This window comes from Spermophilus citellus (genome assembly GCF_964194105.1).
Source record: "Spermophilus citellus genome assembly, chromosome: 1".
Taxonomy (NCBI): domain Eukaryota; kingdom Metazoa; phylum Chordata; class Mammalia; order Rodentia; family Sciuridae; genus Spermophilus; species Spermophilus citellus.
The window spans coordinates 113,544,563-113,572,107 of NC_138182.1; the positions used below are offsets into that span (position 1 = coordinate 113,544,563).

The window sequence follows — 27,545 nt, forward strand, 5'->3', positions numbered from 1 at the left end:
ACTAGCACCCTGAACGCTGCCCTGCCCCTGCTGATGTTCTCTGCTGTCTGCATTTTGCTCCCTCTGGCCTGCAACCTCTGATAGATCAGGTGTCTCCCCAGGGAACGCTGAATGTTCCTCTGCCTCCTATGATCTGGCTGCTCCTGAATGCTGTCCCCAGCACCACACGGGTAGTTGCTGGTGAGGGACATTTTAATTGATGTCGGGTAGGGTTAGTCTTGGTGTTATCTCAAGATTGACCTTAGGTATCTGGGATGCTCCTATGCCCTTTCTCATAGGGCAGAGATCTCTGTGCACCGCTGGGCAACCTCTAGGCCTGGGCCTTCCTGCAGTGTGTGTGGGCAGAGGGTTGGCAGCCATGTCTGGGCTGCCCCTGGAGTCAGGGTGGGCCTTCAAGGGAAAGTTTGTTTCCTTTTTTTCTTTGGTTAGCACTGTTCTATGTCAGAATTTTACTTTGGAATTTGACTTACAGATTTAGAACTGCAAAGGAATACCTTAGTTGAAGCTACATCAGTTTTCCTTAAAGTTGAGTTTCTGTAACAGGATCCACTAGCTGGTAGAGCAGAGCTGATGTTGTAGAACTTCCTAGTGAGTCGTGTGTGTCTGCCTCCCTGACTGACTCACAGGGAGTCTAAGAGAGCCAAGTGTACTTTCCTTTCACTGTGGAGTCTTAACATCAATCAGGTGGGCTGTGCATAGCAGACCTCCAGGTGCCCAACAGAATGGCATGGCATAGCCACAGAAGGGGTTTGTGATCATGTATGGGTCCCCAACACCCTGTGTGTCTTTCTAAGATGTTATTTTAGGAACTCCAAGATGTTGTTTTATGATATTTATATGGTGATAAATTTGGAAAGTCTTGACAAATTGACAGATTCTTGGGAAACAATATGAAGATGTCACACAAGAAAAAATAGACAACTCAAACTTTCCTATAACTTAAAAAAATAAGAAATATTTTTCATAGAGAAGGGTGTAAGTCCAGGAGCTCTCCTGCTAAATGTTCTGGAAAGAACTGACTCCACCTTCCTTGAGGGTCTTCCAGAGAACAGAAGAGGAAGAAACACTCTCTATCCTGTTGGGCATGGACAGCACAGTCCACCGGGAAAGTGTGGAAGACAGAGATGCATCTCCTGAGATGTCAGCCCACAACTTCAACAGCACCCAGCAAAAGTGATGGAGCAGTGGCCAGGAGGAGACGGTGCACCCCCCACCCCAGGGCAGTGTCCAGGAACGCAGCACTGGCTGAGAGTGAAACACTGGGGAACCCAAAGAGCAGCTGCGATAAGGATACAGCATCAGGCCATCCACCAGGTCCCTGACCACGACAGCAATACGTGGACAGTAGGAAGCGCTAGCTGGCGTGCAGCGAGAGCAGGACCTTGAGGGGAAGGCACAGATGGGAAGAGGAAAATGGAATTGAAGGTACTGCAGTTGGAGTTGAGTGGAATTCTGTGGCTCTGTTCCGGAAATCTAAGGATATGTGATAAGGTGGAGTTAGTGGCTTACCAAGGTAGCCTGTGCAGATTTGAGTCCACTCTGCAGGAGGCGAGCAGTGAGCAGTGGAAAATGAAAGCTCAGAGTAGAGGATGAAGGCCTCTTATCCAGAATGTTAAGCCAGAAGTGCTTGGGTTTTAGATTTTCTTGGATTTGGGGATATTTGCATACACATAATGAGCTATCTTTGGGATGAGACCTGAGTGTAAATGTGAAATTCACTTGTTTCATGAACATTCCATACATAGCTTGAAGGCGATTTTGCACAACATTTTAGGAAGATTTTGTGCATGAAACGAGGCTCCTGGTGTAGGATTTTCCACCTGGAGCAATCATATAGTCACTCAGACAGTTTTGGATTTTGCAGCATTTTGGTTTTGGATCAGGGATGCTCACTTGTGTTTACATAAGAAGCATCTTTCTGATGCTAAGTGTAAAGCAAGACATTGAAAGGCTCTTCAGGGTAAATCAGACATTTTTGAGAGACACCAAATAATGTCTAAGTAAGTGGACATAAGGGCATGGAAGAGTCAGACCATCATCAGCCTGCAGGGTCCCCACGATGTGGAGCAGGCCTGGGTGCAGGGTGCAGAGCATGCTGGCCCTCAGGCTCTGACAGGCAAGCTGAGCATCCCCCATCGCTGAGAATTGACTAAAGCTACGGTAGCAGACAGCCAGTCCACGGTGTGAGACACAGGAGCCCTGCACCCAGCTGTGCCTACGGGACTCCGCATGGCCCTCACACAGGCAACACTGTATTCATTCTTGGGAACGTTTGTGAAGCCACATGGAAACACAGCTGTCTGGTACTTCTCACCATGTACAAAAGCTAGTCCGGAGAACTAGAGATTCAGGATCCTGGGAGAGCTGCGGTGGTCTTAGATGACATCACAGATGCTTAGAGACTTCGTGCCAAGGAAAGATTTCTAACAGAACAAGACATGATCACGGTGGAGCAAGAGTGACAATCTGACTATGTTAAAACAAAGACTCAAGACACGTTGGAGGCTTCTGGTTCAGTGTGCTTGGTGTTGCTGCATCTCAACAACAGGCTGGGTAACATATCTGAGAAGTTCCTGTGGCTTACAATTTTGGTGGCTGAAGGTCCAAGCAGCATGGAGCCCATTTCCTGGTGAGGGTCCCAGCTGCACCACAAAGAGAAGCAGAAGGGGACTGGCCACATGCAGAGGGGGCCAGACACACCAAGATTCGTGACAGCCTGCTCTTGTGAGACCTGATCCATACCTGCAGGAGCCAGCTTTCCCCGCAAACCTCGATTCACACAAGAGGGTGAAGCCCTGAGCTCATCAGCTTCCACTGGGTCCCCTCCAAAGAGTCCCATGACCTCCACACTGCACACAGGAACCAGCTTAAGGCACGGGAGTGTTGGGGGACAGCACATCCAAGCCACGCAACACACAGAGGGAGTCTACAACCATCTTGTGGGGGACAGAAAAGCTTGCATATGTAAAGAGAGCACCTAGATTAAAAGAAAAACCAACAACTGAAAATGCACATCAGGCTTGAACCTTGAAACAACAGAGGAGCACCACTGACGGCCAAAAACACGAGAAGGTCTCTACCCTCAGGACAGGACCCAGGAGCCAAAAGTGACCCATATGTCCCCAGAGGAGCTGCCAACATGCTCAGAGCAGGTAGGAGGTGGGCCCTCCCAGGTCCTGCCCAGAGCTCATGCTCTGCACAGTTCTAGGGAGACTCTTCTTGGTCACTGAGGGACAGGTGCAGCATCAGGCCCTTCAGTCCCTCCCTGGAGGAGCCCGTGCAGGGAGCTGTCACACAGCCCCCACCTGGAACAGCTCCATGCAGCAGGCTGTGTCACATACCATGGTCCCTTGTGCTGAGGGTGCTGGGTTCTCCAGGACACAAGCTGGTGTGGCCTGCAGAAGGGTCTGTACTCAGCCACCCAGCCAGATGTCCTTCCCCAGGTGGCTTCCTGCCCTGGACAGAGTCCCTGACCCATGTGTCCCTCCCCTCTGTCCCCAGAGCTCAAGGTGGTATTTGCCAAGGAGCAGCTGGCACGCAGCGAGGTGAAGGCCGATGTGGGGGCCTGCGCCACTCTGAGCTGCGAGGTGGCCCAGGCCCAGACAGAAGTGACGTGGTACAAGGATGGGAAGAAGCTGAGCCAGAGCTCCCAGGTGCCCGTGGAGGCCTCTGGCTATAGGCGGCAGCTGGTGGTGCAGCAGGCAGGCAAGGCAGATGCTGGGGAGTACAGCTGCGAGGCCGGGGGCCAGAGGGTCTCCTTCCGCCTGGACGTCACAGGTGTGTGCTGCTAGGGCTGGGTGAATGGAGGGAGGGCGGTAACTCTAGGGCACCTGTGGCAGCCTAGGCTCTGTGAGGCCTATGTCCTTCCTGACCTTGGGCCTCAGCATCCGTGGCCCAGCTCTGGGTGGAGTTGGGCACTGGGAGTTGTTTGTGTCTGGGGAGCATGTCCTGCAGGGGCAGGGGCTCCCTCTACCTGCCTGTGCCTACTTGCTGGGCCCAGAGCTCCAGAAGCCCTTGCTTGGGCCCTTTGGAATCCTGCATGTCCATCTGTCCTTCCCCCATCTCCTCCCTCTCCCCACTGTGACCTGCCCCTGAGCCTGGGAAGTGGTCACACAGGGCTTAGAGCCTCTCTCTTGATAGCTCATTTGGTGCTGGGCTCTCTTCCCTGCCTGGTGCTGAGCTCTCTCTTGATTGGTCCACACTGGCACTGAGCACTCTGCTGACTGGCCCATAGGGGTACTTGGCTCTCTGCTGATTGGCTCGTACTTGGCTCTCTGCTGATTGACTTGCACAGGCTCTGAGGTCTTTGCTGATTGGCCAGCACTGGTATTCTGGTCTCCTGCATTCCTTTGGTAGCTGTGGCCAACAAAGATGTGGGTTTCTGGTTTGGTGCTCAGATGGACTCCCCTGCTGTGTCCGCCTCCACCCGCTTTTGTGCCCCCTGCCTGGTGGGAGAGCTGGGAAGCCACTGATGGGCTGGGGTCCCAGGAAGGAGAAGGGTCATGGTCTATTCCCAATGTCTGGGAGGGTGGTGGCATCAGGAGGTAGGCCTGGCTGTGGTGGCCTTGTGGGCTGTGACAATGCAGTTACCTGCAGGATCAGGGTGGATCAGGAAGTACTTAGGACTCTGATGAGGACGGGCTGCCCAGCCATCTACCCACCAGTCTTGGAGTTTGCAGCTTGTGTCATTTGTAGGATAGAACTTAGGCATGGCCATGCAATGTTCTGCTCATGATGGACACTCTGCTCGGCCATCCCTGGGGTGGGCTCAGGCTGTGAGACAGGGCTGGGTCTGTTCTGGAGTCCCTGACCTGTGTGTCCTTTCCCTCTGTCCCCAGAGCCCAAGGCTGTTTTGCCAAGGGGCAGCTGGCACACAGTGAGGTGAAGGCCCAGGTGGGGGCGAGTGCCACTCTGAGCTGTGAGGTGGCCCAGGCCCAGACAGAGGTGACGTGGTACAAGGATGGGAAGAAGCTGAGCCAGAGCTCCCAGATGCGTGTGGAGTCCTCTGGCTGCAGGCGGCAGCTGGTGGTGCAGCAGGCGGGCAAGGCGGACGCCGGGGAGTACAGCTGCGAGGCCGGGGGCCAGAGGGTCTCCTTCCATCTGGACGTCACAGGTGAGTTCTGAGTTTGCTGGTGTGTGAGGATGAGACTGATATAGCGGATGTTCCTGGGTGCTCTTGCCCTCAAATTCCATGTCTCCACATGCCCCGTGCTCACCTGTGGTCTTCAATCCTAGTGTAAGTACCGATGGCCAATCCATGTGGACAGCTAGGCTTCTGCACCAGACTTGCCCTCCCAGGTCTAATGCTGAGGGGCGTTTCTCAGCACCTGGGAAACTATGCACTACGGGCTGTGGCTTTACCTGCTGCTTGGGCTGAGGTGGTCCAGAGACCTGAGGCCATTGGGATCATCGCCCTTTCAGTTCTCTGGGACACTCTTCCCTCTGTCCTCATGGACCTGAAAGCTCTCTGAGCAAGTTCATGGGGGAAACACACGGACCCTAATTTTGTTGCACTGTCTGTGCAACATGAAGGGCGGGGTGGTGCATTTGCTGGGAAGCTGGGAGGCCAGAAAGTCTCTTTTAACAAGAACTATTTTCATTTTGTCTCAAGTTGGAGCAGTCAGTGTCTACATTCCCTCCATGGCTTGGTTTATAAATTCAGAAATGAAAAGGAATAAACCAATGAAGTCACATCTGCATGCTTCATTAAAATTGATTTTCTATACTCTTAGCTGCTGAGGGGTAGAGCGTTAACACACAGCATCCCCCTAATAAGCTGTGTGTCTGCTCCCCCTGGCTGGTTGGCAGGAAAGCTGGGAGCAGCTTCATTTCCTTTGTCGAAGGAGTCTAATGTCACAGAGAGAGGATCATGGGCACAGTGCTCTGCAGTTGCATCTGCATTAAAGTTTTGTGGGTGTATGTGGACACCAGGGAATCCCACTGAGTTCACTGGAAATGTCATGGTGTGAGGATAAACCATTATTTTATACAAGGCAACAAGGTACCTTTTCTTAGTAATCAATTACTAGAAGATCATGTCAAACCTACACAAGAAAAACTAGGGAGTGGAACAGTCCTCTAATCTTCTAAAGAAGTAGAATCATAGTAATAATCTTATAGAGCCTTATCTTAGCCCAGTGGCTCTGCTAACAAATCATACCAAATATTATCCCATGTTAATAGACATTATAGAATGCTGAAGGAGGAAGTACACTCCCTAGCTCATTTTATGTAGGTAGTACATGATCGATGCTAAAGCATACAAGGTCAGCAAGAGGCTTATATCGCCAGTGTGAAGTTCAAGCTCCTCTGCTAATGTTAGCCCAATGAGTCCAGCAAAGTAAAGGGATTGTCTGCTCTAGGAGATGTGAAGTGCAGGAGTACAGGCCTGGTTCACCCAGGAACATCAGGTGGTCACCAGGGCCCAGTGCTAACAGGCTTGAGGGACAGGGTATGACTCTTCCTGGGCATGCAGTGACAGTATTTGATGAGTGTGACATCAGAAGTTGTAAAGATTGTTTGACACAATTCAACATGCAGCTCTTAGCAAACTCTGGATGAGATGATTCCTCCTTAGCTTAACAGAGTGGTTGTAGGAAAAGTGAGGGCAAAGGGACACCAGTGGTGCAGACTTCAGAGTGTCACCTTCAAGACCAGGAGTGGACAAGGGAGGGGTTGCTGTCAGCATTGGAAAGGGAAGGAATGGGGCTCAGACACTCGTGCTGGGGCTCACAGAGGATAGGGTTATCAGTACAGAATGCTGGAAATATCGTTAACTGTGTCCAGGAGGAGAGCAGGGGCAATGTCCATGCTCAGGTGTTAGTGTACAGACTCTTCTTCATCCACACGAGTAAGCAAGCAGATGATGGAAGTGGAGTTTCCAAGAACTAGCGCAGAGCCAAGAGCATGGCGTTACTGTTCCAGGTCTTCTCAGACACAGGCCCACAGACGTGGTGAAGATGCACATCACTAGACACTGGAGAGGAAGCAGAAGGGGTCTAAGTGCATGGAGGCAGTCTGTGGGAGAGCCAGAGGTTCGCAGTCACAGTCCAGGTGCCTGCTACTTCTCTCCAGGAGTAGGAATATCGACAGGCCAAATGGGCAGAGCCACTTCTGGAGAGCAACTGGAGGGCACGGGCGACCAGAGTCAGGACATCCGCATGGCTGAAGGCAGGAGCAGACAAGAGGACAGGGGCAACTGAGCAGTTAGCTCAGAACAACTAGGTAGCTGGTGGGCTGGCCATGCCTGTAACCCCAGGGACTCGGAGGCTGAAGCAGGGGGAGGCAGGTTCGAGGCCAGCATCAGTAACTTAGCAAAACCCTATGTCAAAAAATATAATTTTAAAAAGCAAGTTGGGGATGTAGCTCAGTGCTAGAGTGCTTGCCTAGCATGTGCAAGATCCTGGGTTCAATGCCTAACATCATACACACACACAAACACCCCCCCCAAAAAAAAAAAGGAAAGAAAAGGGACACAGCTCTGAGTGTAACCAGGTCCCTCTCCTCCTTCATGACTCTGTTCTGGTGCTACCAGGAGGTATAGAGAGGGATGTTATTTTCCAAACTAGTTCTAAGACCATTAAACTTAGAAAAAAAAATTGAAAATCAGATATCCAACTCAACACAAAAGGAATCCAATACAGGCTGTACCTCAGCGTAGAGGTGAAGCAGGTCTTCAAGGTGGACCTCAGTGGAGGTGAGGTGGGCTCTTAGCAGGTGTCCTGTGTTTCTCCATGACTTCAAGTTAATTGTACTTTTCTTAGAGAGAACATAGGGCATTGGCCATTAAGCAAACGGATGTATTTACCTGTGGTGAAACTGAAACTGCCCCATCAGAAGACACTCTATAGGAGGAAAGGGCAAGCCCCTTGGATGGGGCCTACTCAGGACCCATGACTGTCCACAACCTAGTAGGTAATCATATGCAGAGCTGCTAAGAAGGAATTGGAAAACACAGTGCTACTGAAAGTGGGCAGGATAGTTTAGCAGGACCAGCCCAGAGCAGCCCAGAGCAGCCCACAGCAGGACACAGCAGCCCAGAACAGCCCAGAGCAGTACAGAGCAGCCCACAGAGCCCACAGTAGCCCACAGCAGCCCACAGCAGCCCACAGCAGCCCAGAGCAGGACACAGCATCCCAGAGCACCACAGAGCAGGACACAGCAGCCCACAGCAGCACACAGCAGCGCACAGCAGCCCAGAGCAGGATGCAGCAGCCCAGAGCAGCCAACAGCAGCCCACAGCAGCCCAGAGCATCCTACAGCAGGACACAGCAGGACACAGCAGGACACAGCAGCCAAGAGCAGCACACAGTAGCCCAGAGCAGCCAACAGCAGCCCAGAGTAGTCCAGAGCAGGACACAGCAGCCCAGGGCAGCCCAGAGCAGCCCAGAGCAGGACACAGCAGCACACAGCAGCACAGAATTGCCCAGAGCAGTCCAGAGCATCCCACAGCAGGATACAGCAGGACACAGCAGCCCAGAGCAGCACACAGTAGCCCAGAGCAGCCCATAGCAGCCCAGAGCAGTCTAGATCAGGACACAGCAGGACACAGCAGCCCAGAGCAGCCCAGAGCAGCCCGCAGCAGCCCACAGCAGCCCAGAGCAGAACACAGCAGCCCAGAGCAGGACACAGCAGCCCACAGCAGCCCACAGCAGCCCAGAGCAGGACACAGCAGCCCAGAGCAGCCCACAACAGCCCACAGCAGGACACAGCAGGACACAGCAGCCCAGAGCAGGACACAGCAGCCCAGAGCAGCCCACAACAGCCCACAGCAGGACACAGCAGCCCCGAGTAGCCCCAAGTAGGACACAACAGCCCAGAGCAGGACACAGCAGCCCAGGGGAGCCCACAGCAGGACACAGCAGCCCAGAGCAGCCCACAGCAGCCCACAGCAGCCCACAGCAATGCAGCAGACATCGGCAGCGTCTACCTCATGGGGCTAAGGAGAGTGGGTGGGAGCCAGAGCAGTGTAGACACACCCAGAGGGATATTGGGCTGGCCCTTCCAGACCCTCCCCAGAGCTCATGCCCTGCACAGTCCTGGGGAGACTCTTCCTGGTCTCTAAGGGGCGGGTGCTGTGTCCTTAGGGAGGAGTCTGAGCTGTCACAGTGTTCCCACCTGGTACAGCCCCAAGCAGCAGGTACAGGCTGTGTCACACACTATGGTCCCTTGTACTGAGGATGCTGGACTTCTCCAGGGCACGAGCTGGTGTGGCCTGCAGAAGGGTCTCTCCTCAGCTGTCCAGCCAGTTGCCCTTCCCCAGGTGGCTTCCTGGACAATCTCTGACCTGTGGTCCCTCCCCTCTGTCCCCAGAGCCCAAGGCTGTGTTTGCCAAGGGGCAGCCAGCACACAGTGAGGTGAAGGCCCAGGTGGGGGCCAGCGCCACCCTGAGCTGCGAGGTGGCCCAGGCCCAGACAGAGGTGACGTGGTACAAGGATGGGAAGAAGCTGAGCCAGAGCTCCCAGGTGCACGTGGAGGCCTCTGGCTGTAGGCGGCAGCTGGTGGTGCAGCAGGTGGGCAAGGCGGATGCTGGGGAGTACAGCTGCGAGGCCGGGGGCCAGAGTCTCCTTCCACCTGGACGTCACAGGTGAGTTCCTATGGGACACTAAGTTGGCTTGTTTGGAGGTGATGACTGTCTGTACCCATGGCTGACCCAGTGGTCTTTCCACTTGACTTCCCCCAACTGCTTACCCCATCTTCCCCACTCCATGGTCAAGCCTAAGGCTGAGCCGGGGGTACTGGAAGGGAAGACAGGAAGGACGAGGGCCCTCTGTGCCTCAGAGGCTTGGTCATGCCTGGCACCTACTCAGAGCTGTCCTGATATCCCTCCGGGTCAAGGACTTCGTCTCTACTAGGCTTTGAGTTCTGAGGTAGGCCGATGTCACTGTCCCGGTTGTGAGGATTGTGACTGAGCTTGAACTGGAGGTTCTGGCAGCTCCAGAGGCCCACATCCAGCTTCTGATTTCAGTGTCTTTGACCCTGATGAGGGGAAACCCAAGCTCCGGTCATACTAGGAGTTATCTCAGGGTTGACCCACAGGTTATCGAGTCTATGTGTCTGGCCTGCTTCCCTCCTGGCATGTGGATTCAACGTTCTCTGTGTGCCCGCCGTGGCATCGTGCAGGTCCACAGTTGGTCAACACGCTCCTTAGGCAAACCTCTGAGGTTTGGAGTCTTCTTTTTAGAGCAAATTTTGTTTTTCTCTTTCTTTGATTAGAGCACTGTGCATCAATGTGCCTCTTAGGAGTTTAATTTGTGAACGTGGAAGTGGAACGAGTGTGAAGCTTATGGCATACCTGTGGGTTTTGTTGGAGCTGTGTCACTGCCACAGCAACCTGACTGGCCAGGCAGAGAGTTCTGAGCATTTCTCTGGCGATTCCTGTGTCTAGCTTCACTGCTGACCCCTGAGAGCTCTGGGAACTGGTGTAGTGCCCAGTGTCAGGGTGCACCTGGCGGGCAGGTGCCCCGAGCTGCTGTGTGATGGCTTGGTCCTTGCCCCGTGTGAGCAGTTGTTGCCATGGGCACCAAACACAGGCTCACTGTGTGTGTTCTTGTCAAGATATTTGTGACATTTTATGATTTAATGCAAGGAAATTTTAAAAAAAATTGACAAATTAGCCAATTCCTGGAAAACTACATCAGAATTTACACAAGAAAAAGTAGAGAACTCAAACAATCCTATAGCTTTTTAAAGCAATGGAGTCTAATTTAAAAAATCTCTCAAAAGAGCTAAATTCATTTATCATGGGTAAATTATACCATATATTTTTGAAATAAACTACTCTGTTCATGATCATCCTTCTAGAGAATAGAAAGGGGATATGTGCCCCCTGACTCATTTTATATAGATGGTATAATACTGACATCAAAATCTGGTGAAAAGTGCATTCAACTTTGCAATCACAGGCTCATCTCAGATGGATACCAGGGCCAAAATCCTGTGCAGAACACTGGCAAACTGCATGGGGCCCATACTGAGAGCACAATACACACTGGGTGAAGATTGGAATCCAGGACACAAAGTTGTTTATTGATCAGAACATCAACAAATCAGTATGATTATGGCTTGAAGAGACCATGAGAGAAAAGGCATGAGTCCCCTTCAGAAGATAGAGTGCCGGGTTTCAGTTCATGACTAAAATGCTCAGGGGTCACTCCAGGGAAACTGGGATGACTGGATTGTGCAAAATAACTACACAAGAGATACACATACCTTTTTCATTGAGGTCCTTGTGACGGCTCCTCTGACCTTAAGGGTCTGCAGGAAGACAGAGAGAGAGAGAGCACACTCTGACCCCTTTTATTAAGGAGAAGCTATTCAAATGAGGCAAGGGGTCAGGTTTCAGGGGTCTGAGTCTATCTTCCTGATGTCCACTGTCAGCAGGTTGACTGACACCTGGATAGGCCACAGCCAAGGGCACAGTAAGAGAAGGGGACACACATAAGGCACTTCCATGGAAGATTCTATTCTAAACAGGGCAAGGGGTTATATTACAAAGGAACAGATGAGTATAGCTCCACCCATGGGGCTGTAGCAAGACACACCCATGCACGAGACACCGACCCTCGGGCCCAAGAAGGGTGGGGAAAGCTCTGCCACATTTCTGTGACTGAGCGCCTCAGCACCCAGCTGGGGAGTATGACTCAGTCAAGTGCAAGGTTGGTCTCCCACAATAGAGAATGGAGTGCTCAATAATGTTACAGAAAATGTGGCACTGGAGAGAGACAAGCTATGCTTGGAGATGTAAACAGCAAGATTCTTTCAGCTCCTCTGCAGGCTCGACAGAGTCTTCTCCGAAGGCTGAGCTCTCCCCTTTGTTCTCAGCATCTTAATACAATACAGACTCCTGGGTTTCAAGACTTCCCTCATGCAAGTGGCCTTGCTCCCTCCTCGATATCCAGGCAGCTGCTGAGCAAGCCTGATTACAGAAGCAGAGACTTGCAGACTGCAACTGTTTACACAGAGAGACCCCTCAGGAAGGAGTTGCTGCTGCAGTAGAAGTTTGACTTCTCGCCTGAGAGACATAGTTTAGCTTCCTTTTGTGTTTAGACCTTCTTAGGCTGGGGTGTGGCTCCATGGTGGAGCACTTGCCTGTGTGTGGGAGGCCTATCAGGTCCCAGCACTGCAGCAAACCCCTGCTCTGGTAAGAAGAGGAGCTTCCTAAGCCCTCTGTGGAGGGCACCACAGCAGCAATCGCCACCCTTTAGCATAACTCTGAGCACTTCCCTTTTAAGGACAACAGGGCCACATGACAGTGTGTCCAGCCTCATGTAGATACTGAGGAGGAATATCAAACAGAGACTCACAGCTTGGGTAAAGTGAGCGTAGATTCCACAGAGGCGGTGGTCAACACTTCTGTCTGTAGATGGGCTGCAGAGTCAGAAAGTAACAGAACTACCATAGTATCCCCAGTACCATGGTTGTAACTGCATGCAGAGGAAGCATATTTAAGGCCTCAGAGGACAAATTAGTAAGTATGTTAGGGAGACACAGAGGTGACACGAGTCAGTGTTGAGAAACGTGTAGAAGACAGAGAAACGTCTGCTCCTGATGATCCACAGAGTTCTTTTTCAGGGAGTGTGAAGATTGTCAAGTTGAGTCCAAAGGCCAGGTGGAGACACCGTACCATGAGCAAAGAGAGAACATTCAATCTGTCTAAACCCAGACGTACTCTTCAGCCATAGTACAGAAGACAGCTGGGCACCACAAGGGCATAGAGACAGGGCCAGGAGAACAGCACATGGAGCCCAGAGACCTGAGCATCCTTTACCATGGCAAGGGTGTGGGGCACAGAAAGAGGATGGCTGTCAGGTGAGTGGTGTGGAGACCTCAGCCACAGGTCTGCATGGAAGAGAATGGAAGTGACGTCTCCCTCTCTCCACACACAGTCATCAATTGGGTGCATCAGATTCCCACCTGGAGTAGAACCAGCTCTTAGCAGGTGGTGTGGATCGTGTATGACCCCAGAGTAACAGGTTCCTACACAGGACATGATGGCGCTGCCCACAGAGGCAGATCAACATATGTCTCCTGAAACGAAGGACTATTATTGAAATATGTCACGAGCCCCAGAACAAACATGAAGGAGAGCTCACGCTACTGACTACTGAGTACAAGTCTCAGCAGGGAGACCAAGCACCATTGGCTAGAAAAGGAAAAGCCTCAGCCACATGGGCCTCAGGATAAGGCACAGGAGTGGCTGAACATCACCAGAGGAGAGAAGCTGTCAGGCTCATAGCAGGCAGGAGCTGGGTGATCCAGCAGAACTCATGCCCTGCACGGTCCTGGGGGGACTCTTCCTGGTCATGGGCAGGTGCATAATCCCCAGGGAGGAGCCTGTGCAGAGAGCTGTCACAGTGTTCCCACCTGCAACAGCCCCATGCAGCAGGGGCAGGCTGTGTCACACACTGTGGTCCCTTGTGCTAAGGGTGCCTTGCTTCTACAGGGCACGAGCTAGTGTAGCCTGCAGAAGGGTCTGTCCTCAGCTGTCTAGCCAGATGGCTTTCCTCAGGTGGCTTCCTGCCCTGGACAGAGTCCCTGACCTACGTGTCCCTCCCCTCTGTCCCCAGAGCCCAAGGTGGTGTTTGCTAAAGAGCAGCTGTCATGCAGCGAGGTGAAGGCCCAGGCGGGGGCAAGTGCCACTCTGAGCTGCGAGGTGGCCCAGGCCCAGACAGAAGTGACATGGTACAAGGATGGGAAGAAGCTGAGCCAGAGCTCCCAGGTGCGCGTGGAGGCCTCTGGCTATAGGCGGCAGCTGGTGGTGCAGCAGGCAGGCAAGGCGGATGCCGGGGAGTACAGCTGCGAGGCCGGGGGCCAGAGGGTCTCCTTCCGTCTAGATGTCACAGGTGGGTGCTGCTAGGGCTGGGTGAATGGAGGGAGGGTGGTAACTCTAAGGCACCTGTGGCAGCCTAGGCTCTGTGAGGCCTGTGTCCTTCCTAATCTTGGGCCTCAGCATCTGTGGCCCAGCTCTGGGTGGAGTTGGGCACTGGGAGTTGTTTGTACCTGGGGAGCATGTCCTGCAGGGGCAGGGGCTCCCTCTACCTGCCTGTTCCTATTTGCTGGGCCCAGAGCTCCAGAAGCCCTTGCTTGGGCCCTTTGGAATCCTGCATGTCTATCCTTTCTTGCTTCCTCATCTCCTCCCCTCCCCACTGTGACCTGTCTCTCAGCCTGGGAAAGTGCCACCTATGGCTGGAAACCTTGTTCCTGATAGCCAGACTGGTGCTGGGCTCTCTCCTGATAGGTCCAGGATGACAGCTGTCTGCTGATTGGCCCACAGTGGCTCATAGCTCCCTACAGATTTTTTCCACACTGGCATTGAGCTCTCTGCTGATTTGCTGGCAGTTGGCTGTCTGCTGATTGGTTCACACTGGCACTTGGCTTTCTGCTGATTGGCCCACAGTGGCACTTGGCTGTCTGCTGATTGGCTGGCACTGAGCTCTCTGTTAATTTGCCCCCATCTGGCACTGAGCTGTCTGCTAACTGGCCCACACTGTTACTGAGCTCTATGCTGATTGGCTGGCACTTTGTTCTCTGCTGATTGGCTTGCACAGGCTCTGAGGTCTCTGCTGATTGGCTAGCACTGGCAGTCTGGTCTCCTGCATTCCTTTGGTAGCTGTGGCCAACAAAGATGTGGGTTTCTGGTTTGGTGCTCAGGTGGACTTCCCTGCTGTGTCTGCCTCCCCCTGCTTTTGTGCCCCCTGCATGGTGGGAGGGCTAGGAAGCCACTGATGGGCTGGGGTCCCAGGGAGGAGAAGGGTCATGGTCTATGCCCAATGGCTGGGAGGGTGTTGGCATCAGGAGGTAGGCCTGGCTGTGGTGGCTTTGTGGGCTGTGACAGTGCAGTTACCTGCAGGATCAGAGTGGATCAGGAAGTGCTTAGGGCTCTGATGAGGACAGGCTGCCCAGCTGTCCACCCACCAGCCTTGGAGTTTGCAGCTTGTGTCATTTGTAGGATAGAACTTAGGCATGGCCATGCAATGTTCTGCTCATGATGGACACTCTGCTCAGCCATCCCTGGGGTGGGCTTGGGCTGTGAGACAGGGCTGGGTCTGTTCTGGAGTCCCTGACTTGTGTGTCCTTTCCCTCTGTCTCCAGAGCCCAAGGCTGTGTTTGCCAAGGAGCAGCCTGCACGCAGCGAGGTGAAGGCCGAGGCGGGGGCCTGCGCCACTCTGAGCTGCGAGGTGGCCCAGTCCCAGACAGAGGTGATGTGGTATAAGGATGGGAAGAAGCTGAGCCAGAGCTCCCAGGTGCACATGGAGGCCTCTGGCTGCAGGCGGCAGCTGGTGGTGCAGCAGGCGGGCAAGGTGGACGCTGGGGAGTACAGCTGTGAGGCCGGGGGCCAGAGGGTCTCCTTCCATCTGGATGTCACAGGTGAGTTCTTGTGGTTCCACCGTCACTGTGTTTGGAGATGAAGGGGAGCCTTGCCAGTGCCCACAGTGACCTGGTGTATTTTCCATCCATGTCCATGTCTGTACGTCTCCTGAACTCACACCTGTGGCTAGGCCACTGGGTGTGAGAGGAAGTGTGTGAGGAGGCCACGGCTGTGTGCTGCACTTGGCGTGTCCACCTGTGATGTCCATCTCATATTCCCATAACCTGTCCTGACCCAGCAGTGTTAGTCTTTTCTGGACTCTGCTCTTCCCTGGTGCTCAGGGCTTAGCCAACGAGGGTCCCTCTCTGGAGTATACCACAGTTCCTCCAGGACTCACCCAGCCCCCCACACGCTCTTCCTGCCAAGAGATTTTTGAGTTTGTTGAACCAACCTGGGAAATCCCAGACACTCAGCCAGATCAGGATTTGACCAATGCTGACATGGGCTATGGAGGGTTAGTTGTGTAGGTGTTCTGGAACACTCTTCCCTTCTTTCCAAGGACTTGGACATGCTGTCTACCCCTCTGTGGACACATGCTGTGCTACTCACAGGAGAGGTTGGAATCTTGTTTTCAAAGCAATTCATGTTTTGTGTTATTTTATCTCTCTCTCTCTCTCTCTCTCTCTCTCTCTCTCTCTCTCTCTCTCTCTCTCTCTCTGTGGTGCTGATAGACAAGTGCTCTACTCTGAGCTACATCCTCAGCCCCAGTTCCAATATTCTGGACCAGAATTCCCCTTGGTGTTCAACTTAGCAACTTAGAGGTAGAACATAGTTCTAAAAAAAAATGTAGTTCATCAATATAGTGCTTTGGCACAGTTGGTGAGGCCGGATTACTATTTGGCTAGGCTGTTCCCTTTTCCTGGGGACTCTGTGTCTGGTTCCCTGCTGATTCATGGAGCCTGCTTGTTAGGAGAGTTGAGCTTCCTGTCAGTGTGGGCATGGTCCACAGGGATACCACATAGCATCCCCGACCTTGCAACCCCAGATGCTCCCAAGGCAGAGGCTTTGTGCTGACATGACCCACAAGTCATGGGCTCCACATTGCACAGCTTCACTTCATATACAAAATTATTAAAAACACTGTATAATCACCTTCAGGCTCAGTGTTTAAGGTCTTCATGAAACATAAATGAATTTTGTGGTTAGCATTGGGTCTCATCCCCAAGAAAGCTCAACATTTGTCTGCAAAGATCTTGAAATCTTTTTTTTTTTCAATCTGTAATCCAAAGCACTTTTGGCCCAGGCATTTTGGAAAAGGGATTCTCAACCCATATTTGGTCTATATACCAAACCCTGTAATATCTATTTTTGATACATTATTTTAATAAGCATATACATTATTTTATGCAACCAGATTTGAAAAGTTTTGATAAATTATCCAGTTTCTTAAAGACTAAATAAAAACTGACCCAAGAAGAAATAGAGAGCTTACATAGTTCTCAGGGCTGTTAACAGTGGAGCCAGGAGGAAAGCAGCTTTTCAGGGGGCAGTAGAAGCCAAGTGGCTCCAGTGGAGAAGTCCCCACATGTGCTGGAAGTGAACTCTCCTGTATCCAGGGAGGTTCCTGTAGAGAATAGAAAGGGGTGCACTTTTAAGTCTCACTTACAGAAGTAGTAACATTGGTACTAACACCAAACCAAAAAAATAGGAGGAATTCATATTTTAGATCAATCTGTTGTCAGTATCAACTGAACAAAGATTTAGCAGGCTGAATTCAGTAATACATTAAGAGAATCAGAATGCTAATGGAATTCTTCATCCAGGGATACATGTCTGCTTAACATTACAAATATCAGGAAATCAACATGAAGCATTATCATATCTGATTGAAAAAAATGTAGTTCATCAATATAAGTGCAGAATAAAGTATTTGATAAAAATTTGACACTGTAAATTCAGAAGAAATGTTTGACAAAATGTATCCTCAATCATGCTATAAAATTCTTTTGTCTTAAGATTTGTAAGGCAGTGCAAAAAGATGTAAGTAGAAGGTTCTTTCTCAATTTAGTAAATAGTTTTGTACAAAATTCACAAAGGGAAACCCTGAGAGTGTCTCTGAGAGCAGGAACCTCCCAAGGCAGCAGCTGTCACAGGTGAAGCCGCAGTGCATAGCACGGTTAGGGAGGAGAGGAAAGGAGAGGTGTGAAATCAGGAAGAAGTGAAGGTTACAGATGGTATGATTTGTCCAAAAGCTAAACCACTGGCTCAATAAGATCTGAGACATTGCAAGTGCCATATATAAAAACAATATAAAGTAAGTGTGTCACAGCACACTAGCAATAAGTGATTTGAAAACGACCCCATGAAAGATCTGAAAGAGCTTCAAAAGTGCTGTTAGTAATTTCAAGCCTGATAAAAGACATCAGAGACCCTGTGTGCTTTTTTGAGAGATGACAAAGATATACATAAATGGACAGAAATATGTGGAAGGATCAGGGATGCTCAGTCCCAGTCAACATCTAAGCAAGTGTGTTTTGGGATGGGGTGCAGAGGTGAGCTCACACACAGACTTGTGCAGAGGTGGAGTCCCAGTACCCGGTCTGCATTACCTTTTCCCACTCTGCACACGTGTGAAGAAAGGATGGCTCTTCTGTAACACAGGGTCGTGTGAGCACGGGAGGGTTCCTGTCTCACAACCTGAGAACGAAGTATGCACACAATGCTGGGTGAGAGCTCGGTAGCAGATTTATCAGAAGCAAGGCCAGCTCCCACAGCATGGAAGGATCCCCAAGGGCACTATGGGGACCCTATGTCCAGGAGTCTTCTGTCCAGGAGTCTTTATACTGCTTTAATGAGGAATTAACCTTTGACTGGAGAGTTCACTTGACTGTTGTCTTCCTATGACTCAATTCAGAGTGTGCAATTTTAACTTCTTATTCCAACAGTGGGATGGTGTAATGTGTTTGTTAACTTGAATGTGTCTTGTTCTCATTCTTTAAAACAGAAGAATTGCCTAGGTTCAAAGCAGTTCCTTGGCATTGATCAATGTTGAGGTCATCAAGAAACCTGGGGGAACAGCAGGAAATGTGGGCTCCAAGCGCGAGTAGAGTCTTCCAGTTAGGAGCCAAAACAAAATAGAACCCAAGCCATCAGCTGTAGCCTAGGGTTTGAATCTGGGGTGGTGGGACCCCATTCTATGAGGTCCAGATTTCTATTTGCCTATGTGTCTCCTGCCTTACTTTGACAAATGGAGCTTTGAACATTTAACCACTTGAAAGAATTAGACCAGTAATTCACAGCTTATAGGGTAAGTTCAAGATGGGTTGGAGAATTCAGTGCAAAAGTCAAACCATAAACATCTGAGATGATGGTGTGTACTTTGTAAGGACCTGAGGAAGGAAAGCTTTCCTGCATAGAACCCAAATGCACTCACCACAAGAGCGAGGTCAACGTATTTGATCACATTAGAACTAAATGCACTGACTCATCAGAAGACTCTAGGCACAGTGAAAAGATAGGAAGACGTTCACATCATAGCAGTGGTCAGATCTCAGGCATTCATTATACAAAGAAGCTGAAAGTGAAGGGAAGAGGACAGTGCTACTGGGCATGGAGTGGAAACTGTGGACTGACACCCAGGATGAGTACACACTGGTGGCTAACAGGAGTGGCTCAGGCTTCAGAGGAGCTGCCAACATGCTCAGATCAGGAGGAGCTGGGCTCTGCCAGGGCCTTGCCCAGAGCTCATGCCCTGCATGGTCCTGGGGAGACTCTTCCTGGTCATTGACAGGGGGGTGCCATGTCCCCAGGGAGGAGCCTATGCAGGAACCTGTCAGAGAGTCCCCACCTGGAACAGCCCCATGCAGCAGGGGAGGGGGCTGTGTCACACACTGTGGTCCCTTGTGCTGAGGGTGATAGGGCTTCTCCAGGGCATGAGCTAGTGTGGCCTGCAGAGGGTCTGTCCTTAGTTGTCCAGCCAGATGTCTTTCTCCAGGTGGCTTCCTGTCCTGGACAAAGTCCCTGACCTGTGTCCCTCCCTTCTGTACCCAGAGCCCAAGGTGGTGTTTGCCAAAGAGCAGCTGGCACGCAGCGAGGTGAAGACCGAGGCAGGGGCTAGCGCCACTCTGAGCTGCGAGGTGGCCCAGGCCCAGACTGAGGTGACATGGTACAAGGATGGGAAGAAGCTGAGCCAGAGCTCCCAGGTGCGCCTGGAGGCCTCTGGCTGTAGGCGACAGCTGGTGGTGCAGCAGGCGGGCAAGGCGGATGCTGGGGAGTACAGCTGTGAGGCCGGGGGCCAGAGGGTCTCCTTCCGCCTGGACGTCACAGGTGGGTGACATCCTGCCAGGGCTGGTCAGGACGGATGCTTGCCTGACCAATTGGGGCAATCAATATTTACCTGCAGGGCTCTCTGGCCTTGTGCATGTTGGGGCCCTTGAGGGACCCCTTCCTGGAGCTTCCAGATGCTGGAAGGTCCTTGGGTCAGAACACCTAGTCATTTCCGTACATTTCTGGGTCTCCTGCCCAGGTTCCTCTACCTGTCCACCATAACTCTATCATAATTCCTGTGATTGAGGCTGGGGCACAGGAGGTGCAGAAAGCTGTTAGGGCCCAGAGTTGGTGGAAAGATCTCCTCCCCAGCTGGAGTCTCCATCTAGGCTAAGGCCCCCTGAATGCTGGGATTCCAGCTTGGCTGTCAGAAGTCTTGGCCCCAATGTCCTCTGCAGATCCTGGCTCTTGTCTTGATCCTGGGGGTCCTGACAGTCCAGCTCTTCTGAGGTGGGCACTGTGGGATGGCACCCTGCCCGCTGCACCTCAGTCTCATTCGCAGCCCCCTTCCCTTTCCTCCATAGCCCCACCCACCCATGTGGTCCTCTCTGCACTCTGTGGGCTTAGCATCTATTGAACACACAGTACCTCTGTCAGAAAGGCTGGCAGGAGTGTCCCTCCAGGCTGACACCCTCCCAAAGAATTCCAGCAGTGTTGATGCAGAGCATCCCACACCAGACTTCTCACTGTAGCAGTCTCTGTCCTTGACTGTGCTCCTGACCACTCGCCCACCAGCCGCTGACTCTGCAACCAATGCTCTATCCGCTTGCTCCGAGGGCAGGATGGGAGGGCCTTCTTGGCTTCCCTGGCCCTCTCTGCTCTGGTGCTCTCTCTAGTGCCCAAAGTCAGTCTCTGCTCTTGGGGTTTGACACCCACACAGTTTCCTTGGGCTGCCTTTGAGGATGCCACCCTCCCCGCAGTTGGGGGAGGCCTGATCTGGACTGCTAGCTGCCCTTTCTCCCTGTGGTATCTGTTTGTGGGTGGATTTCTCTCTGAAGGGCAGGACCTTGGGTAAAGAGCTGGTGGCCCCTAACCTGGTAGCAACTTCTTCTGGCCATCCTGTATGACCCTGAGGACCCTAAATGGTGGCCCTTAGGTGCTGGCCCAACAGAGGCAGTGGTTAGGGCTAGTGTGGAGAGTCCTACACCTTCATGTCAACTGACCTCCCCCAGAGCCAGCACCTGAGTCCCAAGCCCTGGAGAGATCTGGCCGCAGGGAGCCTCTGGTGATCAGGGAACATGAGGACATCGTCCTGACAGCCACGCTGGCCACACCCTCTGTGGTGGCAGTGACTTGGCTCAAGGATGGTGTGGAGATTCGGCGCAGCAAGCGGCACCAGACCACCAGCCTGGGGGACAGGCACACCCTGACAGTCAGAGGAGCCCAGGTGCTTGACAGTGCAGTCTACAGTTGCCGGGTAGGCACGGAGAGTCAGGACTTCCCAGTGCAGGTGGAAGGTGAGCTCCTCCAGGACCACTGGGCCTGCTGCACCCACCTGGTGCAGCCACCCATAGCAGAGCCCCGTGGAGCTTGGGATACGCAAGGTAGCTGACGGACATCCCCTTGTGCTTACAGAGGTGGTTGCCAAGTTCTCTAGGCCTCTGGAGTCCATCACAGGGGATCTGGGTGGCACAGTGACCCTGGCCTGTGAGCTGAGCCCACCACAGGCGGAGGTGGTGTGGTACTGTGGGAGCACGCAGCTGCGGGCGGGCAAGCGCTTCCAGATGGCCGCCGAGGGCACCCTCCGCTTGCTCACGGTGTCGGGCCTGCGTGAGGAAGACGCAGGAGAGTATGTGTGTGAGAGCCGTGATGATCGCACCAGCACCCAGCTCAGTGTCCGTGGTATGCTAGGTGGGGTGGGGGGTGTAAGCTGGGGATGGTAAGGGGATGGGGCAGTGGGCCACCTTCCAGAAACTTCCCTGAGAAGGTGTGCAAGGGGTGGAGATCTTCACACAGAGACACTCCTACCTCCTCAAGCAGACCTTCCCCTGCAGTGCCCCGCGTGGTCAAGTTCACATCTGGGCTGAGTGCAGTGGTTGCAGAGGAGGGCTGCGAGGCCACCTTCCAGTGTGTGGTGTCCCCCAGCGATGCAGTGGTCACGTGGCACCGGGACGGCATCCAGCTGCAGCCCAGTGAGAAGTTCCTCATATCGCAGAGTGGTGCCAGCCGCAGCCTGACCATCTCTAGTGTGGCGATGGAGGATGCGGGCCAAGTCACAGTGGAGTCTGAGGGCGCCGCCTCTTCAGCTGCCCTCCGGGTCAGAGGTGAGCTTGGGAAAGGGACCTATGGGGCAAGCAGCTCCCTGCCACAGACTCCCCTGCAGGCTGGTTCCAAGGAGCTGTATTGTTCCTGCAGCCAGCTAGTCTGGCTGACCTCAGGGGACACAGAACCTGTCCACCAGGAGATGGAGGTGACTTGGGTAACATGAGGAGCTGGGCGCCTTCTCCCTAGAAGGAAAGATACCATCCTGCAGATGCATCTGGTGGGGAAGGGCCAACCGAGGTTGAGGCACTCAAGGGAGACTTCCTGGAGGAGTCGGGGCCCAGCTGATCTGGTGATGGGAAGGTGAAGGGAGTGAGGCTGGCAGCTGGTAGAGGCAGAGGCAGGAGACGGGGAAAGCTTTGAGAGCCAGAACTTCACCTGAAATAAAGTGGGAGCCATGGCAGGTTCCTAAGTGAGGGAGTGATGGGGACAAATGCACTGGGGCACTCACAGAGCAGCCTGGGGTGGGGAAGCCCTCTGGAGTCTGCTTTTCATTCCTTTACACAAGCACATGTTCTTGGTTGTAGTAAAGTGCAGGGATTCTAGTGGCTCTGATGGGCACCACCCATTTGCTGGAGACCAGATACTGCTGGCCTTGGGCCACACTTGGTAGTTCCAGGCACTAGGGCATGGCACGGTTGTTCCAAGCTGGGAGGCTGGGCAACGTAGGGACCTGGTGGGGGCAGTGCGGCCATCTGGGTTATGGGCGGGCTGGCCCTGGGTGTCTAGGATGACCTTGGCTCTTGCGCCATCCCAGAGGCGCCTGTGCTGTTCAAGAAGAAGCTGGAGCCGCAGACCGTGGAGGAGCGGACCTCTGTGACGCTGGAGGTGGAGCTGACGCGTCCGTGGCCCGAGGTGAAGTGGACCCGGAACGCCGCAGTCTTGGTGCCGGGGGAGAATGTGGAGATCCAGGCGGAGGGCACAAGCCATCGCCTGGTGCTGCGCAGCATGGGCTTCACTGACCGCGGCTTTTTTGGCTGCGAGACACCAGATGACAAGACCCAGGCCAAGCTCACTGTGGAAAGTGAGTGTCGCTGTGCTGGCTGGGGCCTGGGGTGTCGGGAGAGGCGGGGCGTCGGGAGGGGCGGGGCGCCACCTTCTCCTGAGGGGCAGGTCCTGGGGTGTGGGTCGATGGCCGCTGGCCTCTGCTCACCTCTGGCACCTCCTGGGGAAGCTGGCGGTGCCTACCCTGGGGTCCCAATGCTGGCTGGTGGAAGGGCAGGGCTCTGGGTACAGCGGACCACTGGCGCCTCTCCTGCATCTCCACAGTGCGCCAGGTCCCGTTGGTTCGGGGCTTGCAGGCAGTGGAGGCGAGAGAACAGGGCACAGCTACTATGGAGGTGGAGCTGTCGCATGCCGAAGTGGAGGGTACCTGGATACGCGACGGACTGCGGCTGCAGCCAGGGCCTAGGTGCCATGTGGCTGCGCACGGGGCCACGCACATTCTCACACTCTCGGAGCTGCAGCCACAGGACAGTGGGCTAGTGGCCTTCAAGGCAGAGGGCGTGCACACGTCTGCCCTGCTGGTGGTCACTGGTGAGTGGGTGGAGGTAGCAGGACCTACTCCAGAGAGGCCTGCGTCCTTCCCCAAGGTGGCCTGGGAGGCAATGGGGACATTGAGGACCAGGATGTGTGACTTGAGACAGCTAGAACTCCCTATCACCCGCCTGGAAAGCACCTTCTAGACCATTGATCACCTTCCTCCTGTCTTCCCAGAGCTGCCTGTGAGCTTCAGCCGCCCACTGCAGGACATGGTGGCTACCCAGAAAGAGAAGGTGACCCTGGAGTGTGAGCTGTCCCGTCCCAATGTTGATGTGCGCTGGCTGAAGGTGCTTCTCTCCCACTCCTTTATGCCCTCCCTGCCTCTCACCAGTGGCAGCTGCCCTCCACCAGTGCCTGACCAGGCCTCTTGGTTCCACAGGATGGTGTGGAGCTACGGTCAGGCAAGACCATGGGCATAGTGGCCCAGGGTACCTGCAGAAGCCTCATCATCTACCGGTGTGAGATGGGGGACCAGGGCATCTATGTGTGTGACACTGGTGAAGCTCAGAGCTCTGCTTCTCTGAAGGTGCAAGGTGAGGCTTGGACAGGTGGAAAGGGCAGGGCCTAGGGTTGTGAGTGCCTCCTTGCGCACCTGCAGCCTGCAGCCAGGTGCTTGGCTGCCTGTGCCCTTAGCTCTCAGCAAACTGGAGCCCTGGGTGGGAGCACCAGGATGGCCACTGTACCTGCAGGCATGGCTGGGTCTTGCTCCCTCCTCAGGCCGAAGTGTCCAGATTGTGCGGCCCCTGGAGGACGTGGAGGTGATGGAGAAGGAAGGTGCCAGTTTCTCCTGTGAAGTCTCCCATGACGAGGTGCCTGGCCAGTGGTTCCGAGAGGGGATTAAGCTGCGGCCCAGTGACACTGTGCGTATTCGCCAGGAAGGTGCGTGTGGGGCAGGCTGGCTGCAGGTGGGGTGGACCCGCCCCCAGGCTGCTCCCTTCATTCCAGGGCTGGGGGCTTTTGTCCCTAGGAAGGACATACACTCTCATCTACCGGAGGGTCCTGGCAAAAGATGCAGGGGAGATCAAATTTGTAGCAGAAAACGCAGAATCGCGAGCCCACCTCCGAGTGAAAGGTGAGTGGAGTGTGGAGAGGGGGGGACTGGGGTGTGGGGGTGTACGGGGTATGTGATAGCCCCGCCATCCCAGACCAGACCGCTTGCTGGGACTGGGACAGCAGTGGTCAGGAGGAGGAACGGGAGTGTCACATCTTTCACAGGAAGATGTGGTCGAAGAGGGAGGAGCAACCTGGGGGGTGTGAGGACTCAGGGTCTCAGTGAACTCTCCCTCCTTGGGTTGCAGCCATCACTGGAGAGGAGGGTGTGCACTCCAGCAGGTGGCGATGTGGCCTGCCAGGGCAGGAGAGGTGGGAGGGTCTGAGGTTGTGGGTGGGGGTGAGTGCAGGATGGGGGCATGTGGGATGGGGCTTGGGCACTGGGACTGTGGTGTGTGGAGCTGGACATGCACATTCAGGGTACACATCAGCTGTGATGTGTGAGGCGTGGTGGGGGGCACGACCATGGTGCAGTGGTCTGTGGCACACAGCTGGTCCTAGACCAGCCTGGATGGGGACAGTCTGGCCCCTGCTGCCTCAGGTGTAAGTGCACAGGCTGTTGGGGGCAGCATCCAGTCCTTCAGCAGCCCTGCTGGGGGAGCCTGTTGCCAAAGTGCTCATGGTTGGGCCCTGAACCCACTGGCCACACACTGCAGAGTTGCCAGTGACCCTCCTCCGCCCGCTGAGGGACAAGATTGCCATGGAGAAGCACCGCGGAGTGCTCGAGTGCCAGGTGTCCAGGGCCAGTGCACAGGTGCGGTGGTTTAAGGGTGGCAAGGAGCTGCAGCCTGGACCCAAGTATGAGATGGTCAGCGATGGCCTCTACCGCAAGCTGGTCATCAACGACGTGCAGCCAGAGGACGAGGATTCTTACACATGCGATGCTGGCGATGTCAAGACCAGTGCCCAGTTCTTTGTAGAAGGTGTGTTCCAGGCCAGCGGCAGCTCTCAGGTTCTTGGGGGTGGCTGTGGTTCCCAAGATCTGTGCTGGAAGTCCTGGAGGTGGCCCGACTGGGGACATCCAGGCAGCTGGATGTGGACACAGGAAGATGTGGGTGCAGAGGGAGGAGCAACCTGGGGGGTGTGAAGACTCGGGGTGTCAGCACACTGTGGGGAAGGTTTGTGTTCAGCAAGGACCTCAGAGCCTGCGGGGGTGGACAGGTCCAGCCTCCAGGTCCACCGTGACTACCTCCTCTCCCACAGAGCAGTCCATCACCATCATACGGGGCCTGCAGGATGTGACCGTGATGGAGCCTGCTCCTGCCTGGTTCGAGTGTGAGACTTCCATTCCCTCCGTGAGGCCACCCAAGTGGCTTCTGGGCAAGACTGTGCTGCAGGCAGGGGCGAATGTGGGCCTGGAGCAGGAGGGAACGGTGCACCGGCTGACCCTGCGGAGGACCTGCTCCACTATGACTGGGCCTGTGCACTTCACCATTGGCAAGTCCCGCTCCTCTGCCCGCCTGGTTGTCTCAGGTAAGCTGAGGTGGGCATGGCTCAGGGCCTCCAGTGGGCGTGGCTCAGATGGTGGGTAATTATGGCCTGGGCTCACAAGGTGGGGGTGTGTGGGGATGCACAGGACAAGGTGGGCAGGATGTATGTAAGGGCTGGGCACACCATGGTGCTTGTGGTACCTGGGCCCGGGGTGGTGGGTGGACACAGCTCAGTGGTTTGTTGGGGGAAGGATCAGGGCATGGGAGATTTTGGCTGGAGCTGGTGCAGGGTTGGGAACCAGTGGTCAGAGGCCTGCAGAGCAGGGTGCAAGCACTGGGGCAGGGCAGGGCAGGATGTGTGGGGCCAGGGCATACATGGGTAGGTGTGTGGGGTGCGGGGTATCTTGGGGACAGGGAGGGGCATGTGGAGCAGAGTGGGGCAGGAGAGGAGGGGCAGGTCATGATGTGCAGGGCAGAACGTGGACTCAGTGGTGTGGGTAGAAGACTACAGAAGAATATAGCTCAGACCCAGGGCACCCAGTCCTGTGGCCCCACAGCCCTGCCTTATTCCCGCTATAGACATCCCGGTGGTGCTGACCCGGCCACTGGAGCCCAAGGCCGGGCGTGAGCTGCAGTCGGTGGTCCTGTCCTGTGACTTCAGGCCGGCCCCTAAGGCCGTGCAGTGGTATAAGGAGGACACACCGCTGGCCCCGTCGGACAAATACAAGATGACGCTGGAGGGCCAGATGGCAGAGCTGCGCATTCTCCGGCTCACCCCTGCTGATGCTGGCACCTACCGGTGCCAGGCAGGCAATGCTCAGAGCAGTGCTGAGGTCACTGTGGAAGGTAGGACATGAGGTGGGCAGGCCATGGGAGGGCCTGGGGTGGGCTGTGGCCGTGGGCAGCACTAAGGCCCAGTGTGTGCCTTCTAGCTCGGGACGTGACAGTGACGCAGCCGCTGCAGGATGCTGAGGCCACCGAGGAGGAGCGGGTGTGCTTCTCGTGCGAGCTGTCCCGCGAGGATGAGGAGGTGGAGTGGTCGCTCAACGGAACACCCCTGTACAACGACAGCTTCCACGAGATCAGCCATGAGGGCCACCGCCACACACTAGTGCTGAAGAGCGTCCGGCGGGCTGATGCAGGCACCGTGCGCGCCAGCTCCCCCAAGGTGTCCTCTACTGCCTGCCTGGTTGTCCGAGGTGAGCTGTGCTTGTGGGGTCTATGGGTCCCCTCTGTTCACGGACAGGTATCAGGCTTCCCTCACCAGCCCCATCTTCCCTGCAGCCAAGCCAGTGGTGTTCCTGAAAGCACTGGACGATGTGTCCGTGGAGGAGTGTGGCACGCTGGCCCTGCAATGCGAAGTGTCAGACTCCGAGGCCCGTGTGGTTTGGCGCAAAGATGGCGTGGAACTTGGTCCCAGCAACAAGTACGACTTCCTGCACATGGCGGGCACACGGGGCCTCGTGGTGCATGACCTGAGCCACGAGGATGCTGGCCTGTACACCTGCCATGTGGGCAGTGAGGAGACCCGGGCCCGGGTCAGCGTGCATGATGCGTGGCCAAGGGCTGGCCGAGGTGGTGTGTGGGAAGGGTTGGCACATGGTGGTCTTCCTGCATCCCAAGAG

General features: G+C 54.4%; 1 protein-coding gene across 1 annotated transcript in view; it reads left to right on the forward strand.

Moving 5' to 3' along the window:
• Window positions 1-27,545, forward strand: part of LOC308645968 (obscurin-like) — a 96,978-nt gene that overhangs the window by 13,969 nt on the left and 55,464 nt on the right. The window contains 22 exon segments of the mRNA XM_081288417.1: window positions 3,502-3,777; window positions 4,839-4,847; window positions 4,850-5,113; window positions 9,313-9,559; window positions 9,561-9,586; window positions 13,569-13,844; window positions 15,094-15,369; window positions 19,361-19,636; window positions 20,809-21,093; window positions 21,212-21,478; window positions 21,631-21,900; window positions 22,656-22,922; window positions 23,168-23,434; window positions 23,615-23,727; window positions 23,820-23,973; window positions 24,158-24,319; window positions 24,408-24,512; window positions 25,147-25,413; window positions 25,694-25,963; window positions 26,500-26,766; window positions 26,853-27,119; window positions 27,205-27,470. Coding sequence (XP_081144543.1) covers window positions 3,502-3,777; window positions 4,839-4,847; window positions 4,850-5,113; window positions 9,313-9,559; window positions 9,561-9,586; window positions 13,569-13,844; window positions 15,094-15,369; window positions 19,361-19,636; window positions 20,809-21,093; window positions 21,212-21,478; window positions 21,631-21,900; window positions 22,656-22,922; window positions 23,168-23,434; window positions 23,615-23,727; window positions 23,820-23,973; window positions 24,158-24,319; window positions 24,408-24,512; window positions 25,147-25,413; window positions 25,694-25,963; window positions 26,500-26,766; window positions 26,853-27,119; window positions 27,205-27,470 — 4,877 coding nt within the window.